The sequence below is a fragment of the Paramisgurnus dabryanus genome, chromosome 10 (assembly GCF_030506205.2).
Source record: "Paramisgurnus dabryanus chromosome 10, PD_genome_1.1, whole genome shotgun sequence".
Lineage (NCBI taxonomy): Eukaryota > Metazoa > Chordata > Actinopteri > Cypriniformes > Cobitidae > Paramisgurnus > Paramisgurnus dabryanus.
The window spans coordinates 24,421,616-24,441,292 of record NC_133346.1 but is presented as its reverse complement, the minus strand read 5'-3'; the positions used below and the strand labels follow the sequence as shown (position 1 = coordinate 24,441,292).

General features: G+C 42.2%; 1 protein-coding gene across 1 annotated transcript; it reads left to right on the top strand.

The window, feature by feature from the left end:
* The first annotated feature begins 11,292 nt into the window (after positions 1 to 11,292).
* Positions 11,293 to 16,373, top strand: spp1 (secreted phosphoprotein 1). The gene is made up of 8 exons (XM_065290208.1): positions 11,293 to 11,431; positions 12,607 to 12,673; positions 12,763 to 12,819; positions 12,911 to 12,967; positions 14,815 to 14,865; positions 15,017 to 15,061; positions 15,224 to 15,505; positions 15,758 to 16,373. The coding sequence occupies exons 2-8, from the start codon at positions 12,623 to 12,625 to the stop codon at positions 16,067 to 16,069; spliced, it is 855 nt and encodes a 284-aa protein (XP_065146280.1). The 5' UTR covers positions 11,293 to 11,431; positions 12,607 to 12,622; the 3' UTR covers positions 16,070 to 16,373.
* Positions 16,374 to 19,677: the final 3,304 nt, after the last annotated feature.

Below are 19,677 nucleotides of genomic sequence, written 5' to 3'. Positions count from 1 at the left end.
CAACGTACTGAAGTGCCTTACCGGAGAGACACTGCGTGTGGCCCTATACCCGGCATATTCACAGCTTTAAAAGCAAATGTGTAAGCACCATATAAATTGTTGACGCGCACACGGTGGGGTTTTAAACGCACCGGGGGCACATAACATAGCACAAGACGGCGAGGTACCGAGCGCGCCGCGGCTGTGCGAGATAAGTAAATTCAGAGTCACGTTGGTGAGCTCGCTGAGCGCACCGTGGTGTACACATAAAACGCATGAGCGTGCATGATTGAGCCGAGAGAACCTGCGCTCGTAGGGCAGGGACGTCTAAGCTGTACAATCTGACAACGTAGACGGCGAAGACCAGCCGGCCGCGTAGCAGATATCAAATATAGATATAGACACCCCTGTAGACCAAGTTCATGAAGAAGCCAAACTCGCACAGAGTGGGCTCTATATAGGACATAGCTCATAGAGGGGCGTGAGCCAGTGCGATGGTTTCAACGATCCATCTAAATAACCACTGTTAGCAACAGACATACGTAGTGAGTGATCTGCGAAGCTCACGAACGGCCGATCTGACTATAATATGCGGCAGAACGGTTCGTAGCGTGGGATTATACAGATACCACAATAGTGTGAACCTAGGTGCACCCTCGAGCGCATCGGGATGCATGTAGGTAGTATTATAGTGCACAGATCGGTGAGCTTTCCAAGCGCGCCATAAATGTGTATTGACTATAAATTGCACGGGCACAGGTGAACACTTGAATACATCGTAAATGCATATCAGAGTGTTATAATGCACAGGCCGGCAAGATTCTCGAGCGCGCCGTCATGTGTTCTGATAATAAATTGTGCGCACACGGGTGAACTCTTCAGTGCACCGTGAATGCGTATAGATAAATCAGTGCACAGAACGCGCCGTGAATGTGTACAGATATGATTGATGAACGTAACGGTGGGCACCCAACGCACCGTGAACGTACACAGATGAACAACAATGTATGTGTCACAAAGCATAACACAGCTGTGTATACAGGTGAGCTTTCCCAAGCGCATCTATTGTATACCAAAATGTTATAGCGTGTACATGTGAGCTTCTCTAAGCGCACGGTGGACGCATATAATTAAAAACCATATCGTGCATACAGGTGAGCTAATGGGCGCACCTTTAATGCAACAAACCTCAGTAGTGCGCGAAGCAGGGATGTCGAAGCTGTAAACTGACAACGTGGACGGCGGGGACCAGCCGGCCGTGTCACAATTGTCAAATGAGAAACCTCTAAGACCATGCCCATGCTCTAAGACAAGTGAGCATAATTGTCACGGGAGGTGATAACGTCAACGATCCATAAATAGCCTGTATTGACAGGTGCTCTAGTGAGTGATCTGTGACGCAGATGAACAGCTGATCGTCTGATGTACGTCAGACGTGTCTGTCATCCAGGACCTTGGACAGTTCCAGAGCGCTGTGCCTCGGGCACCGTCCGCATCTGAGAAATGACAGGCTTATGAATAAAGTGAATGGCCAGCCGTAAAAGCATGGTTCGCTGTTACCGCCGCCGTCCGCATCTGAGAGATGACAGGCTTGTGAATTAAATGAATGGCCGGTCGTAAAAGCGTGGTTCGCTGTTATCACGGCCACATAGATATAGGTAGGGGAGAGAGCCGCCGTGCCTCTGTAGTGAGGAGAAAAGTGTTCCACCCACGATTCGCGGGGGGTATTGACTTTCAAATGTCACTAGACAGAATGGATCAGACTGTGCATAAGGACGCCTCGTGAAAGGGGTCCTAGCAGCTTGTGTCAATGTGTCATAAGGCACGTAATGTAGGTCGTGTCCCACGGATGCCATCTCCGCACGCCCATCGTAATGGGTTAATATTGGTAGTTTAAGCATGAGATGCGTATCACTCTGATTGAACATAGCTTATAAAGCGATGCAATGAGTTTATAAAGGAGATGACTCGTCAGCTTGTTCAGGGGGCGAGATCTCAGTCTGGTTCGGTAAATAATGAAACCACCGTAGATTGCCCGACCGCATTATCACAATAACACGGTCGAGAGTGCTGCAGTGCTGAATCATCCTCTTAATGTACCGTATTCACAGTACAAGGTGATTTATATGAGACAAACGGCGTTCCACGCGCCGAAGGCTGATTGCCGTCGTAAAGCGTGTTCAACCCACAGCAAATGCTGGGCTAGCTCGTAATGACAGCACTTCATGCAGCAGTGTGTAACTTAAGCAAGCTTCCCGGCCGTCAGCTCGGGGCGGGACCTTTGCTTAGTCAAACTGAAGTGGACTTATGAACAGAATGCCACGATATTCAGCTTTCTGAGGCTCGTTAGAGGGGTACGTGCGCCCGTCTTAAACGAGATGCCGCGCGCGTCTGACTGTGCGCGCGCTTTAAGCTTTGAAACTTATTGTGGCGGGTAGCAAGCTCACTTGAGGTTGATATTACCCTTAATATCTCCGAGTATTGGAGCGGAGGTGTGAGCGTCTTCGGATCCGCTAATATAAATCAGCTATATGGCCGAAAAACGTCATAAACCGCTTGGCTGTAAGCCTTTGAGTGGCCGTCCGGAGAGGGCGCGATTCAAACGCTTGGAGCCATGCAAAAGTCTGAGGCTGTCCTTCCTCTAGGAAGAGAGAATAACAGCCGTAAGACCGTGCTCGTTTGCGCCATCAGCATCGTAGCGGAGAAACTGAGGTGGGCTGCGAGCGAATTTGGCAGAAAGGTGTTAGAGACACCGTACAGTCGTGGGGTGTCAATACACAGTATATGGCCAAACCGGGGTTTTTTCGGCTAGCGTCGATAGAATTATGGACAGCGGGCCGTGTGTGCGTATTACTGATTGCTTGTCAGTAAGGCGATAAAGTGTTTAGAGACACCGTACAACCGTGGGTGTCAATACACAGTATAGTAAGCACGGAAATTACTCTTTTTAGAGGAATTAAATACCGTTCGCCACTATAGTGAGGTCGCATAGCCGACAGTATTACACAGTATGTTTGGATAAACAGCACACAGAAAACATTTCAGGGCAGTCCAGCCGAGGCACGACATAACCCCTTTTTCCCAGACAGTTGCGTTCTCTGTTGATGCAGCTATGCTGCGGAGACCAGAGCTCAGCCGTTCAGGTGCACAAGCCTCAGTAGTGACGGTGACCGAACGGCTCACGGAGCAGGGTAGTATGTCTAGGTAGTTTAATGTCAGACTGAACCCATCGCAGAGAGGAAGTCTGCCGCGAGGCCCGCGGTTTTGCCGTTTATTAAAAGGGCAGAAAAACCGGGTATATATATATAAGAATGTACCAATATTCAGCGCACTGATATAGGACGGGACTGAATAAAGGGAGGTATTCGGGCCTCAGTATATTATAAACAAATTCGTTCTGCCTCTGATTCCGTCTAAACCAGAGAGAAATGACCAGGCAGACGAAAAATGAGCTATCTGAAGTGAGATCGGCTCAGGCCAGTAAAGCTCTATAATAAGTGTTTTAGCGCTCCAATAGAGGCGTGTCCGCCTTATCGAGCAGACGAATGAGATCGTGCCGCTCCAGGAGGGGAGGGGCATGAAGCTCTCTTATAATGAGTGTTCTTGGTGCTCCAATAGCGGCGAATCGGCCCTATCGAGCAGACGAATGAGATCGCGCCGCTCCAGGAGGGGAGGGGCATGAAGCTCTGTAATCGTTGAACACTGGACAGCTGCATTTAGAGGCAGCGAGCCGTAATACCGCGTGCTAGCTAAGCCGTTAAGAGACCTCACCACTGTGGGGAAAGGAGCGAGGGACTCCGCGAGCGTGGAGCACGAGTGGCTGTGCTATGACAGAGACAGGGGCAGACCGCCCGTGTTTGCTTGTCGTATGCATCTATCCAGGTCTACGGTTCCCCGCTTGTTCATCTCAACAAGAGAGAAACGGCAGAGGGGAGCAGCAACACAGACAGAACAGCCATGCGTCGTGACGGTATCACCCGATGCACTCGGGGGATTAATATATGTGCCAGAGATCTCGCCACTGAATGTGAAAGGAGCGAAGGGACTCTGTAAGCATGAACGGTTGCGGTGTGACAGAACACAGGGGGGGTTAGTCCGTGTGTGCTTGTCTATGCATCCATCTAGTCTCATGGCTCGCCGTGTGTTCATCCCGGCGAGAGAGGAACAGCAGGGGGAGCACGAAACATGGATAAGACAACCAAAGCATAAGCGCGGTCCCGGCGTGGGAGGTGCCAGACCAGTAACGCGCTCGGAGGAAATTCATAGCAGAGAGGCTCACCGAGCCGCTGTGCTGGACGCTATTACAACAGCGCCTGCTCTTTTAGCTTATAGCTTTATATTAAAAGTATTGATCTTACCGGGCGGCCGCAGGGGAGACCTCGTCAGGCGTGTGTCCGCTGCACAGGGCTCGTACCACGGCAAGCGAAGGCTATCTTCGATTCTCGGCCGGAAAGCGGCAGGGGAAGACGCTAGACCTGGACTCTGCTATCTTCGGTTCTCAGCCGGAAAACGGCAGGGGAAGACGCTAGGCCTGGACTCCGCTGCAGGGCTTTGTCAACGGCGAGGTAAGGCTTCTTCTTTTTCTTCGGAGCAGCGAGAGGTTCGCGCTGAAGGAGAAAAAATGAGCTCCTGACGATTGAACCGCGCTTATATAGGGACGCGTTCCTCCCGCGCGCGGGTTCAAACGTCATTGGTCTGTACTTTGTACAGACGTTAACCAATAGGCTTCAGTCACGGAGTAAACAGGAGTTTCCCCCATAGCGTCAGCTAACTGACGCAATGCGAAGTGAACCGTATTGAAAGGGAACCATAAAAGTGTCTCAATGGTTTGTAGGTCTTGATCACGTTATTCCCCAGTTGAACAACAGGGAAATCTAGACCACAACTCATATTGGTTGTGATTTAGTAATGGCCTAATATAGTTTTAACAAGTTCAGAGGCTGATATAGTAGTAATAGTCAGCAGAACAGCATGCCTGGGTATGCGCAATCCATATAGGTAATATGTTCCTACAGAATATTTCCAAACAAACTGACCTCAGAGATTAATTATTGAGCCTGTTTAATGGTGCACAAGTTGAAACTCTATGTTTAAGTCTTGTAAAGGGTGACATCAGCTTCAATAATGTTATAGATTGGGTTGAATTTTAAGCCATGTGGCATTTTTTAAACTCAATTTCCATAGCCACCAAACCACAGTACAGAAGTAAAACTTGATCTGATTATTATAAAGGAGTCCCAAATCATGCTTCACTGAGTCCATAAAGATGTTGTGAACAAGAAATGTTTCATTTAAACATTCTATTAGTTCATTTGTAACAGTTTCTTAAAGCAAACAAATTTTCATCAGGATGTCGTTATTTAAGTTTTAAACTGCATCAGTTAAAAGGACTTTCTGTACCCAGATGAGTGCGGTGTCTTATAAGTTTTAGTGGTAGTTATCAGGAATAACATACTTATTCCTGATAACAACCTGTAAGACCTGTGTGTGATACACACATGTCTTACATTATAAAAATGTGGAAAAAGTATTGGCAAACAGTACTTTATTTGCTTATTTTAATTTTATCAGACCAGTGTGTTATTTCCTATAACAATTGTAAAGTTTATGTATGTGCATGTCTATGAGTTTTTTGCTGGTCTATCCATGTGCCACAGGCAATCTGGCTGCCAAACATATAAAATAAGCAAGATGCTTATTACCATTTAAAAAATTCCAGACAAACTATATACTTTTCTCCCCTGAAAACATTTGCTTAAGTAAAGAAATGAAAAATATTTCATTTTATATGAATGGCAGTTTAGTGGAGCGTGTCTTCACACAGTATTTCTCAACTTTAGGAGGCAACCTACAATTAGCATGTCTGATGCAGCTTTGTTTTATGATGTTTTCCCCCTCAACACATCATGCTTAAAGGGACACTTCACCCATTTGCATTAAGCTTTGTATAGTTAGAACCCCAGTCATGTTTTTGAATGGTCGTGCATCATTTCCTCAGTTGCCACTGAGACATGAGAAATACAGATTTCAGTGTTGCACTTCCTTCTTTCAATGATTTAAAAATCATCATTTTGCATCATTGAAAGAAGGAAGTCCAATATGTTTGTTGGGGGGGGGTGAGACTACAAACACCCCTTTTCTCGGTCAAATAGGAACCAAATTCCAAATGTATGTTACATTTCGACTACAAATATGACACACTTTCAATAAAGATTAATGTTTCTATGGGTGAAATTCTCCTTTAAAACTACTTGGAATGCCTTGCAAATGCATAACAACACCCAATAAATTCAACATTTTGCATAAGCAACTCAATATTCATATTTTTTCTAAGCAGATAGTCTTGTTATGTGTATGTGTGGGGGGGTGGTATTAATTTTGCATGTATGCATAGTTTATAAATTGAGAAAGAGCTCTGCCATACAAATAAAGGCTGATAAAAATCATTCTAGATGCCAGCAGTGTGTAAAGTGTGATAACAATAAAATCTTTCTATAAGCATGTGCCCTCTCCTTTGTGTCAGGAAATCTGTCAGTTTATAGGCATCTGCCGGACATGCGGGATGCCTATAAAACCTGGCTCCTGAATGCTCCTGTGTCCCATGCTCCGGCTTGTTCGGCGAGGCTGTTGAGGACTTTGTACGGCAGTTCTCAGCCACCCAGAAGAAGACTGAGGCCCTTGCTAACATCATGCCGCGTCGGAAGAAGCCTACACCTGCCCAGTCAACGTCGGCCTCTCACCGAGGGCATCCTGCAGCGGTCAGCAGCCCGCCCTGCCTGCTCAGCCCACTAAGCCTGGTGGAAAGTATAAGTCCAAGCGGCCCTGAGGTGGGTGACCTGGAGGTGGAGAGGATAGTTTTTTGGGAGATGGTGAACGCACTACTTCCCCCCCGGAGGAGGACCGGGTGGGGAATCTTTGGTTTCCTTTCATTTCTGTTCCGTCAGCTTTTTAGCCGGCACCCACAAAACAACAAAAAGAGCGAATTCCTCTTCCTCCTCCAGGTCTTCAGAGGCAGTCGGGAGTGACGGATGGGCTCATAACCCTACGTCCTCTCTCTCCACTTCCGCCAGTGGATGTGTCAAGCGTCCGGGACATCTACAACATAGTCTTCCCTGCTTAGACATCCATCAGCGGAGTCGGGTGAGTGTTACATTACACAATACTGCTGTCGATGTGGCCAAAGAGCATGCTTCGGCAAGCACCCCTTCTCCACGGGTACTTCGATTGTGTCGTTAATTCTTTTCGCGCAATATCTGGGGGCTTGGCAACAGCTTCCCAGTCCGTCGTGTTGGATTTTTCGCACGAATCGTCCCAGTTATGCGATCCAATTTGCCTGGCGACCCCCCCCCCCAAATTCACGAGCATTTGCTACAATATAGTGAAGCCTGTCGATGCATACGTAATTCGTGCAGAGGTTGCTGTCCTACTGGCGAAGGATGCAGAGTGGTGTGCGCATCTTGGCGTATCTAGATGACTGGCTCATAATAACAAAGTCTAGTCAGATGCTTTGCAAGCACATAGGCCAAGTGCACAAACACCTTGCTCGTCTTGGTCTTCAGGTGAACTGGGAGAAGAGCAAACTTTGCCCCGTGCAGAGGATCTCTTTTCTCGGTATGGAACTGGACTCAATCGATCTAACAATGTGCCTAACAGATGCGCATTTCCAGTCGATTCTGACTTGGTTGAATACGTTCAATGGCAAGACACTGGTCCCACTTAAACAATTTCAGAGGCTCCTGGGGCATATGGCAGCAGCGGCGGCTGTGACATCACTCGGTTATGTACGATGAAAACTTTTACGCTCCTTGCATTGGCTTCTGTTAAGAGGATAGAGGACCTCCATGCATTTTTGGTCTACGATTCGTGCCTTCAGTTTAGGCCCGCTGAATCCAGTCTAAGACTGAGACCCCAGCCCAGCAACATGCATAAAGTTTCCACAACTCCTTTCAGAGATCAGGTGATGAACCTACAAGTGCTGCCTTTGGAGGAGGCAGACTCTGCTGTGGCTTTGTTATGTCCTGTACGTGCACTAGGTGTGTATGAGGATAGAATTCAAAGATTTAGGACCTCAGAACAGCTCTTTGTCTGTTACTTACTAGATGTATCCTTGAGAACCTGGGTGAGGCTAGCGCGCTTTGTGTCCCCTTGAGGGTTCCTATGTGAGTATGTCCGTGTAAAGTTTTTATTTTTACCACATTACCCTAGGGGAGTCTGCTTCGTGCGTCTCTAGTCTTTAAGCTATCACCATAGTGGTAGACCCCCTAGAGGGTATTCTTTTGCAAGCGATCTTAATTCCGCCTGACAAGTTCGCTTCCCAGTTCACCTAGGTCACTAAAATAGAAGAGTCAGAGGGTTTACACAGGCACTGAAAGGGTTAGCTTCAGTGGCGCTTTGGTAGGGATTCCCAATTCGTTGGTCACGACATGACATCATATGACCGACTGAAAGAAAATGTCTCCGTTACATATGTAACCCTCTTTACCTGAAGGAAGCGAATGGAGACGTCACGTCCTGTTGCCACAGTTCGCTGTTCCACAGGCACTGATGCTCAGCTTTCTCAGTAAAAAGAGCTAATTTGGTAACTGCACCTGCCTCTTGTTAAATACTTCCGTGGCAGGGCAGCGCCAGCAGATGGGACAAGGGTTACATATGTAACTGAGACGTTTCACAGACAAGGCTTAAGCCTTGTCCCAGGCTAAAATAAAAGTTTGAACCGTCTTAACTGAAAATAACTTGCCCTGAAATATCTTAAAATATGTCAGTGCAATTGTTTTGTCAGATGTAATGTGTAATGTAATGTTTTTTCTAAGTCATTTTTATAAAAGTGACATAAAAATCCTAATTTAACTAAGGTAAATTCTGGCTTAAGCTAAACCTTGTCTGTGAAACTGGGCCTATGTGAAAGTGAAAAGTGAGAAGCTTGTCATGTATGCTACACATACTCGAGATGTGACCTCTGCATTTAACCCATCCCAGTGAGTAGTCAACACACACACACACACACACACACACACACACACACACACACACACACACACACACACACACACACACACACACACACACACACACACACACACACACACACACACACACACACACTCTGGTTTCCATGTTTTGTGGGGACATTCCATAGACGTAATGCATTTTATACTGTACAAACTGTATATTCTATTCCCCTTACCTACCCCATTCCCTAACCCCAACCATCACAGAAACCTTTCTGCTACCTTAGATTTTTAAGATACATCATTCTGTTTGATTTATAAGCTTGTTTCCTCATGGGGACATCAAAATGTCCCCACAAGGTCACAAAAACACTGGTATTCCTATCTTTGTGGGGACAATTGGTCCCCTCAACGTGATAATTACCAGGTACACACACACACACACACACACACACACACACACACACACACACTATCTGGTGGGTAGCTATCTGAGTGTTCAAAACTAAACCAGATTTTTACTTATTTCACGCCCTCACACTACGTATGCGCGTCAGACGTCATTGCTGAATCAACACAACATTGTTATTGTTGATTAGATATAACAGCAAGACAGTCAATTTATAATATTATTATAAAAATAAGAGAAGTCAGTGCAGAACGAGCGGTGTGGCGAAATAAGTCCCGCCTTCTAAATGAAAGAATCAATTGTCAAAGGTAAAGTCATTGCGTCTCACTGCAGAAGCTCCTGACTGGTAGCCAGAGAAACATTACAAGAGCACATGCGCGTTAGCTGCCTGGTTGGAGCAATCAAATATAAACTTTTTAACGCAATTTGAGCGTCATAGAAAAAATGTATGTGACAGTTCATCTAAGTTTGTATTGCTGTTCTTGAAATATTTTATTTAAATGTGAGTGTGTGTTCTCCAAGTCCGATCGACTCGGGTATTACCCACAATGTTAAACAGACCCAGGACCCGAAGTAATAGATTGAGACCCAACCCGAATGATAATTTAAAATAAATACGGGTATATACGTACGGGTTTGGGTCCCGGGTCCTCGGGTCTTCCGAGTAGACCTCAAGTCCACAACCGCGGCTACATATTGTCATATTATAAGAAAACATTAAGTGTTTGAGACAGAGAGTCATATAACATCAAGTACCATGAGAGTTCTTGAAAGCACAACGCTCTTGCACTATTTTAAAGTCACACGCCAATCACACCGCCAAATAAACTCAAATGCACCTAGTTCAAACACCTGTTTGCTACGTCATTGCTATAGAAACCAATGCATCTATTGCGGAAAACAAAGAAGGACACACCAATTGGACAGGAACAATAGTGATGGACACAGTGTGGACAGTCAGTCATTCAAATCGTACAGTGTATATGCACAAAAATCGGATTTAAATTGACATTGTGAACATAGTCATAGACATGCAGTCATAAATTCTAAGTATCTATGGCTAAAAACAGACTCTGAATCATAAAAAATGTGATAAATAGAAATGATTCATATGATCTTGTGACAAATCATCAGGCTCCTCAAAATAAATCCATGGAATGATTTTTCTTATTTGTGAAAACAAATATATCTTTATGAAGCAATCACATTTTTTAATTACATAAAAAGGGTTGTGATATATCACACAATTAAATGTTTGTTGTTATCACTAGCCATAAGTATGAGCTACATTAATGGGGACCCTTGTCTAGCAAATACTGATATTGCTAGATATTGCAAAAAAACATGTGTGTGTGTGTGTGTGTGTGTGTGTGTGTGTGTGTGTGTGTGTGTGTGTGTGTGTGTGTGTGTGTGTGTGTGTGTGTGTGTGTGTGTGTGTGTGTGTGTGTATATATATGGGTGTACCTGGTAATTATCACGTTGTGGGGACCAATTGTCCCCACAAAGATAGGAATACCAGTGTTTTTGTGACCTTGTGGGGACATTTTGATGTCCCCATGAGGAAACAAGCTTATAAATCAAACAGGATGATGTTTCTTGAAAATGTGAAGTAGCAGAAAGGTTTCTGTGATGGTTGGGGTTAGGGAATGGGGTAGGAAAGGGGAATAGAATATACAATTTGTATGGTATAAATGCATTACGTCTATGGAATGTCCCCACAAAACATGGAAACCAGAATGTGTGTGTGTGTGTGTGTGCGTGTGTGTGTGTAATATAATAAAAAGCATAGCTTGCATCATATCTGGTAGAGCAGTGCACAATGTTTTTTTCACAATGTTTTTTTCTGGCTTGTCATGCAGAATGTTTGCCTTGCTTGGCTATACAAACCACAGGAAGAGTGGGTGCAAAAAGGTGGGACACAGTGGTAAACCCTGAGCTGCATTGCTATTGGCTGTTTCCAGACAGAGCAGGGTTTTAAAAGCCAACCATCAGTCATCTCTCTAAAATCAAAACATAGCAAGGTCTCATCTGATATACAGAACCTTAGTCCTTAATCTACTCAGAACTTTGAAGAATTTCACATTCTCATAAAAAGGTAAGTCGTAAGTCTTTTTAAACTTAATACTCCGTTATTATGATGTCATTTAAGCTTTTAATATGCAGAAAAATCTTTTTGAGTTTAGTAACAACTCATGAACCCATTTATGTGCTTATAATATTGTATATTGCATTACTGAACTATGCTATATTATGTGTAATAAGGTAAAGTGTTTCTTAAAACAACTTAAAATAACCGTTTTAACCTAGATATAAAAAGAAGTTGTGCAATCCATAATTTAAAGCAAATATAGTTCTTACCGAATAAAACACAGAGTCTGACCACAGGGCTGCATTAAATTAATTTTAGAGTTACGAACACTTTTAATGATTCCAACCATAGTTTTTTATATACATAGATGATTAACATGAACTCGACAGATGACAGAGGAAGTTGCGGCTACTCTATGGCACACAAAGACACTAATTTGTCATCTCATTCGCTTGTTCCAGAGACACAACCACTTAATTAAAGTTCCATACTAAAGAATTATAATACTGGCAACCTGACAAGTGCCACCATTCTTTTTGAAGACAGCCTCAATAAAATGACTCTCCTCTTAGCATTTTCTGCTGGTTTGCATACCCTTTGATGCTACATCTTTTCGGCTTGTGGCTTACTGGAATCTAGATTTTGAGAAACTATGTCTAGCACTAGAGGCGTGCTTCTTGGGATTGTGGCTGCTATTGTCTACATATAACTTTTCGAATTATACACTAGAGGAGATTATTATAGCTGCAGCTACACATACTACCTCAACTCATACTTCATACAATGTTGTTGTAGCTGAAAGCAAACAAGATGGTTCATGGTGAGGACTGGTAGCAGTTATTGAAGAAAATCCTTTAGCATTTGCCAACATCTTCTTGCACTCTAAAACTGATGCTTCCTTTGGAGTTGGCTTGGTTTGTAGTAAATGAGCCTAAAATAAGTAACCCTTAAACTGTTTATAGTTCGACCATTAAAGCACATGTGATCCTTTCTGTAAAATATTTCAGTATTTTCATGCATTAGCTGGTGTTACAACTTTCTAACAACGTTTTTAACTATTACAATTAACAATTTAGCTGAAATTAGGTAGGACAGATGTTCTTATTAAGCGTGCTATAACAAAACAAAGTTGTTCAAGACTTCTGTGCATTTTTGTGATATCCATTGTTATTATCTTTCAGAACATTGTGCTCAAAAATGAAGGCTATTGTTTTGATGCTTCTCATCGCCACAGCGTACTGCATACCTGTAAGTTTACTGTCAATTTGACCACAGAATGCTTTAGTGCTATTCTACCATTCTGTCTGCTCATGTTTCTGCATCCATATTTTTCTCAGGTGAAGCGTTCAGCTAGCAGTTCTGAGAGCTCAGAAGAACGTGTGGTTGCTCAAAAGGCAAGTATCACATTTAACATAAAAAATAAGGTGCTGCCTGGAAAATAATTTGCAAAACATGTTCTTCTAACAAAGCTTCTTTCTTAAATAGCCTGGCCCCATGCAACGAAAGGCAGCTGCTAAACTGGCCCAGGCAGAACCTACACAGGTAAAAGTTCACCCACTCCAACATGTCTTCAAGGACAGTATTTTATTATTAAGGAATAGTTCACCAACAGTAAAAACAATTGGGTTACACTTTATTTGACATTGTCGTTGTTACAGTAAGTACTGAGTAATTAACAACATATAGGCTTCGTACACACTGCAAACCTTCAGGAGTGACAACCGCATTAAAATGTGGGAGTGAATCCCCTAAATGAATGTTCCATGTCTGTATGGAACAAGACTCACTCCCGAAAATCCGATGATTGACACAAAGATAACCATAGCAGTGTTCTGCTGTCTTGTGTGCTTATCATTCGCAGCTTTCACCAAAATAATATAACCCTCTGTCTTGGCGTTGTGTGTTGTACACATTGTGAGGCGGCTCCACAGAGCCAGAGTCTTGCAGTGTTTCCAGTCCTTGTCTTTATGTACTTAAATACCTTGGTGGATTTTAACTGTTTATGGCTTTTGGTCTATTATTGGAAATTTTTTTTTTTTTTTTTTGTGCAAGATCTGGAAACGTACCCAACCTGAAATGACCCAAATCACTTTTTACCCGAACCCAACTTGAGACAAACTTGAGAAAATTTGACCCAAGTCCGACCCAAACCATTGGAATTTTTTTTTACCCGACCGGATCCGAATTTAAACGGCACCAACGTGTAGCCTGCAGGCCCACATGCACCAGTCAGACAGAAAGAAACCCCAATGGCCTCAGAACCAATTTGGCTCGCTGCTCCATTTATTGTACTTTGTTATCTGACAATGACACCAATGTTTCTACTAAAATGTACATTTAAAATGAATTGACATGTCTGTATCAATAAAAAATTAACCTACCACCACTCACATGATATTGCAAGCGCTCTTGGCAAACAAAGAAGGGGTTGGAAAAAGACTTGATGTACACCCACAAGATAGTTTGGGTCGTCTCGTGTCCGCAAAAACACATTCACTTTAAATACAGAGACCTGATGCCGCTGTTATTATATCCAACCCGTGTCCGAGGCACACGTGAAACTTTTGGACCCGAACACGCTTGGGTCTCGAGTCGGACCTCAGGTTTTTGGATCTAAGTGGACCTGTGAAGACCTTTATTGCGCATAAGACTTTATCCTCTTCTAGGCATTTACTTTTGCAGAAGAGACTCATGCCCATGATGCACTATTTAATACTTCATCAACAACTAGTTGTTTACTTCGGTTATGTACACACTATGCAGAGTTTCTGTAAATCCGGTTGTCACCTGCATTTTGCAGGAGTTAATTTGGTTGTAGAATGAGGTTGTCAGTCATGTAAATTGCTGAACTAAGTGTGTACAGAACAGGATTAAGCATTAAAAGGTGAAGTGACCACCGAATTTATATGCAGTGAGTGTGTACGGGGCCTTACTTAAGGTTATGCTTTGTTACTGAATTCTGTCATATAATTCCTTATAACACAGATTGATTGGAAATGTTCATGGGCATGCATATTAATATATGGCATGTAAAGTCTCTTCACATGTATGGCATGTTTGATGATAGTGATGAGATGATTTTCAGTAAACATTCAGCTGAATTAAAATACAGTATGTGACAGCTCAGAAAGAATGTTGGTGTAATGACGTCACAAATGTGCTAAATAGCACCCAGGTTCAGTGTCACAAAATCCTGAATGAAACAATGAACAACATTAAGTTGAAATGACATGAGGGCATGTAAATAATTTAATGAAACTTTTAAGCATCCCATAATATTGACAATATTGATAACCTGCCTGATGTAAAGTGTTTTAAATCTAGGAACATGGTAATTTGCACGAGCTCTGCTTTAAGTTTTTAACATTGAGAGATTGGTTGCATTTCAGACCACACCAGTAGAATCCAGTGAAAGCACGGACAGTGCAGATGACACTGAGGTAAAGATTCATCTTCCTGACCACATGTCACTGTCCTCCCACATTAGACAGTGAAATACACTAGGCTCTATAAATACCCTTCCGTTGGTCTAGACACACTTTACAGTAAGTGAACCCTACATGGTCCTAATACTGTTTTTCGCATATGTAGGAAGCAGATGATGAATCTGAAGCAGATGAGAAGGAAGAGGATAATGTGAGTCATACTTATTATGTCTGTCATGTGGTACCAATACGCCCAGACACTAAAAAAGTCATTTTTTCCATTATATCTCAATGCAGTGTTGATACAAAAGTGTATATGAAAGAAAAAAATCTACAGCCTTATATTGTGTGTAAATGTCTGTTATATATGCAGACGACTAATTCTAGTGAGAGTGACTCTGAGGAAACTTCTGCCACAAGTGGCCCACCTACTGAGGAGCCCACCCTAGCCCCAACCATCGAGACAGGTCGGGGTGACAACTTGGTCTATTCTGGTGACTACAAAAAAACCATTGTCTATGTGGATTCAAAGGAAAAACTACCTAAATCTTACAACAGTGAAAAGATGGGCGATTTGACAATGGTCAGCAAAAAGATGTCTTCCTACAATGGTCAATACGTCAATGATGTGGAGAAAGACAATAATCTTTACAAGGTAAACTTACTTTTTTATATCCATACACATGTCTGGTGAAAGATGCAAAATGTTTCTAAATCAAATTTTTATATCAGTTATTAGGAAGTTGATTATTTGTAGATCTTTCTTAAGGTTGTAGCTGGCAAAAAGATCTACATACCTACCTCAAATTTAGATGTTACTAAACTATAAATAAACAAACAAACAAATATTACAATGTTACAAAAAACTCAAATTTGTTGTAACTGAGGTGTGTTGTTGAATTTCAAGGCTCTAGAGTTGAAAAATGTTCTCTTGGAAAACGAATACACCAGCACCCCAGAGATGGAGGCGGCTCCAGGCGACCATGAGCTTGACCCTGTGGCAAATCAGGACATCGAGGGGGCCAATCTTGGAGACTCCTCCAGTGTCAGTGCTAGTGCTAGTGAGGAGACTGAAGACAGCATCTCAAGCAGCCAGGAAACCACGGCCACCCCTGGAGCTGCTGACAGTGACTCCTCACAGAGCACAGAAAGTCAGGAGAGTGAAGAGGTTGTCACTCAGGCCTTGACTACTGAGGCCTTGGTTGTCATAGCAAAGTAAACTTATCAAAACCCTCAATGGGCTGTCGACAGTAAAGAATGATAGTGTAAGTATATGATACGGTGTTTGACAACTCACTCAATCTCATATTAGTTTGAGATATATCGAATAGTCTGCAAAGCAGAGCTGTATGGTTCCCAAGCATTCTTAAGATGTGCTGCAAAACTTTTGGAGGAGCAGTTTCATCTCAAAAACGTCTTCCTGTTATAACTGCACAATTATTTACAATGTTAATGTATATGTATTGTCTTGCTTTATGTTATGATTATATCATTTATTAATAAATTTTGTCCTGTATCAATAACTCAATTGTTTGTGTGCAATGGGAACAGCCAAAACACAACAAGCACTGTGGCAAAGTACAAATATTCTACATCTCAGGACAACACATTTCCCTTTATAATTATACAATTATAATATTTTTGGTGGTCACTGTAGGGCAGGCTTTGAAACGCTAAGTATTAATCTGAAGTATTAAGCACATAATTAGCCCCATGCCATTTGTGCTAATGATATGAAAATAATTTAAATTCAAAAGCCTGCTATCTGTTACCCATCTGTTATACAAAAAATAAGATTTCATCTATAACAGTGCTAATTTACTCACCCTCAGGTCATCCAAGATGTATGTGACAGTATTTTTTCAGTTAAACAGTAAAGAAGATGTTTAGCTGATAAAGTTTAAAAAGCTAAACGATCCAATAACAGAACCATTATAAGCTGTATGGTTCTTTATAGTGAGGAATGTTTCTACAGACTATTAAAAGCTAAGAAATAAATTATTATTTTAGGAACCTTTGACTTCAAAGCTTCTTGGAACAACCAAACTGAAAGAAATGTTTTAAAATTATTACTTTTTTTTTAAAGAATTATTATTTATCTTGTGGTGTTGGTGGTCCAGGTGAGATATTCTGTGAAGTGCACAGAATAGGAATTAGTGCTGCTGACTCTCTTCAAAGTCGAGATGTTAATGGTTAATAGGAGGTGGACAGTAGAGCAGAGTTTATCCATCCTAATCTTCTTTGTCTTCCCCACATTGAGAGTCAGGCTGTTTACACCCCATGCCATTTCTTCTTTCTATGGTTTTTCATCATTGTTGCTAAAAAGGCTACAGCTGTGTCATCCGCAACCGGATGTGATTGGAGCTGACCTTGGCAGTGCAGTGGTAAGTCAGCAGCGCAAAAAAAGTGGAAATGCTGGAGGTGTTGCATTCTGAGGTCTTTCAGTTAGAAAGTCAATTTATAAAATGCTATGTAGAAACTCTTTTACAATAATTTCTCAAAAGTGCAAAACATAAACAAATATATAATAAAATGGTAAAATAATTAAAATAAAAATGTTTTAAAATGCACTTATCTCATGGTTATAAGATCTGCGTACACAGTGTGAGGAATAGCAGACGAATGAACCCAATAGCAGACGATGTCGGGGAAAACAGAAGACACTTTATTACAAACAAAAACCCACGAGGGGGTAAACAACATGAAACATGAACTAGACGAAAAACACTACAACTATGACTTGGTAACTAGACTCTGAATAACGTGGCACACGAGAACACGACACAACACAATGATCCTGCACAGAACTAAAGAAACACTGACATTAAATAGAGCAAACCAAACAAGATAACGAGCGGGGAACAGGTGATGGGAATAAGTAATAATTAACAATAAGCAGGAGAACGAGGGGGCAGGGACAAGAGACAAGACACTGGAGGCACATGCCAAACACAAAAACAAGGCATGAACCTCCACACAAGGCCAGGGACTGCCAGAACTCTGCCACCATGACAAAAATACAAATTTAACAAGACTTCAAGGCAGAGTCCTGACACACAGCAGGACATACAGGAATCACAGCTCAATAAAACAAAGGGTATAATCAAAGGAGAATAATTAAACATTTATCTAAATTTCATGATTATTAAAGATAATAATCCATTTGATTCATATAAAAAATAAAAGAGTCTAATTTCAATTCAATTCAATTTTATTTATATAGCGCTTTTCACAATTGTTAATTGTTGCAAAGCAGCTTTACATGAGTAGATGTAGAGGAGAACACTGAAAATCAATAGATATAGTATAAGAAGTAGAATATAGCGGCTAAGGATAAGCCGTACAAGCGAGCGTATTAATAATGTAACGTATGTAAAGTGCTAAGTTAAGCCAAAGTTGGCTGACTCTCCCTGGGACTAAAAAAACCCCTAGAAGAAAACCCAGTGGGAAAAATCCTAGAAGGACAAAAAAACTTAGAGAGAAATTAATATTTATATATATAGACACGGTAGGGATAGGAAGCGGGTAAGCGGATTAAACTGGTTCAGCCGGTGGTCGTTGGTCGCGCATCGGCTGGGCATCACGTTGAAGGACAGCCAGTAGATCAGTGGTGCGATGACCTTCACAGCTACAGGAACTGGGTCTGTTTGTCTCATTGTCCTCGGGGTCGAGGACGAGACAGGGAGACAAAAACAGAATTCTATTAGCGTAGGGGCTGTTCGGATGTAAAGTGTCATACATTATAGTGGTTTAATTCAGCTCGGTTCCAGACAGGCTAACTATTGCGGCAAGAGTGAATTACCCATATGAGGTATGTGAGTGCTTTGTTCTAGACAAAATAACTACTGCGGGAAAAGTACATTTACTGGACAATCTATGTGAATGCTTTGTTAAAAAAGAATGTCTTAAGTTTAGATTTAAATAGCTCGACTGTGTCTGATACTCGAACATTATTTGGTAAATCATTCCAGAGCTTGGGGGCTAAGTAGTAAAAGGATCTACCACCTTTAGACACTTTTGATATTCTAGGGATAATTAAGTAACCAGAATTTTGTGATCGCAGTTTACGTGGTGGATTGTATTCTGATAGTAGTTCTTTAATATACGAGGGCGCTAAGCCATTTAAGGCTTTGTAGGTGATTAGTAATATTTTAAATTGTATGCGATATTTAACTGGTAGCCAGTGTAAAGATGCCAGAATTGGACTAATGTGTTCAAACTTTTTAGATTGAGTAAGCACTCTTGCGGCGGCTTTTTGAGCCAGCTGTAGCTTGTTTACCTGATTTGCATTTTATCCCCCGAGTAACGAGTTACAATAGTCTATTCTAGAGGTCATAAAAGCATGGATAAGCTTTTCTGCATCTGATGCAGACAGCTTATGGTGTATTTTTGAGATATTTCTAAGATGGAAGAATGCTGTGCGGCAGACATTGGAGATATGACTATCAAAAGATAGATTGCTGTCAAGCCTTAATTCTTAACCGTGGAAGATGGAACCACCGTGCAGCCATCTATGGGGAAATTGTAATCTGACATATTATGTTTGGAGCGATTTGGTTCAATAATAAGTATCTCAGTCTTATTGGAGTTTAGCATAAGAAAGTTATGTGCCATCCAGTCCCTAATATCACTTATGCAGTCTGTTAGCTTAGCAATATGGTGGGTTTCGCTAGGATGTGACGAGATGTAAAGCTGGGTATCATCCGCATAGCAGTGAAAACTTATGTTATGTTTCCTGATAATGTCTCCTAGAGGTAACATATATAACGAGAATAGGATAGGGCCTAAAACTGATCCCTGAGGTACGCCGTATTTAACGGGGGAGTG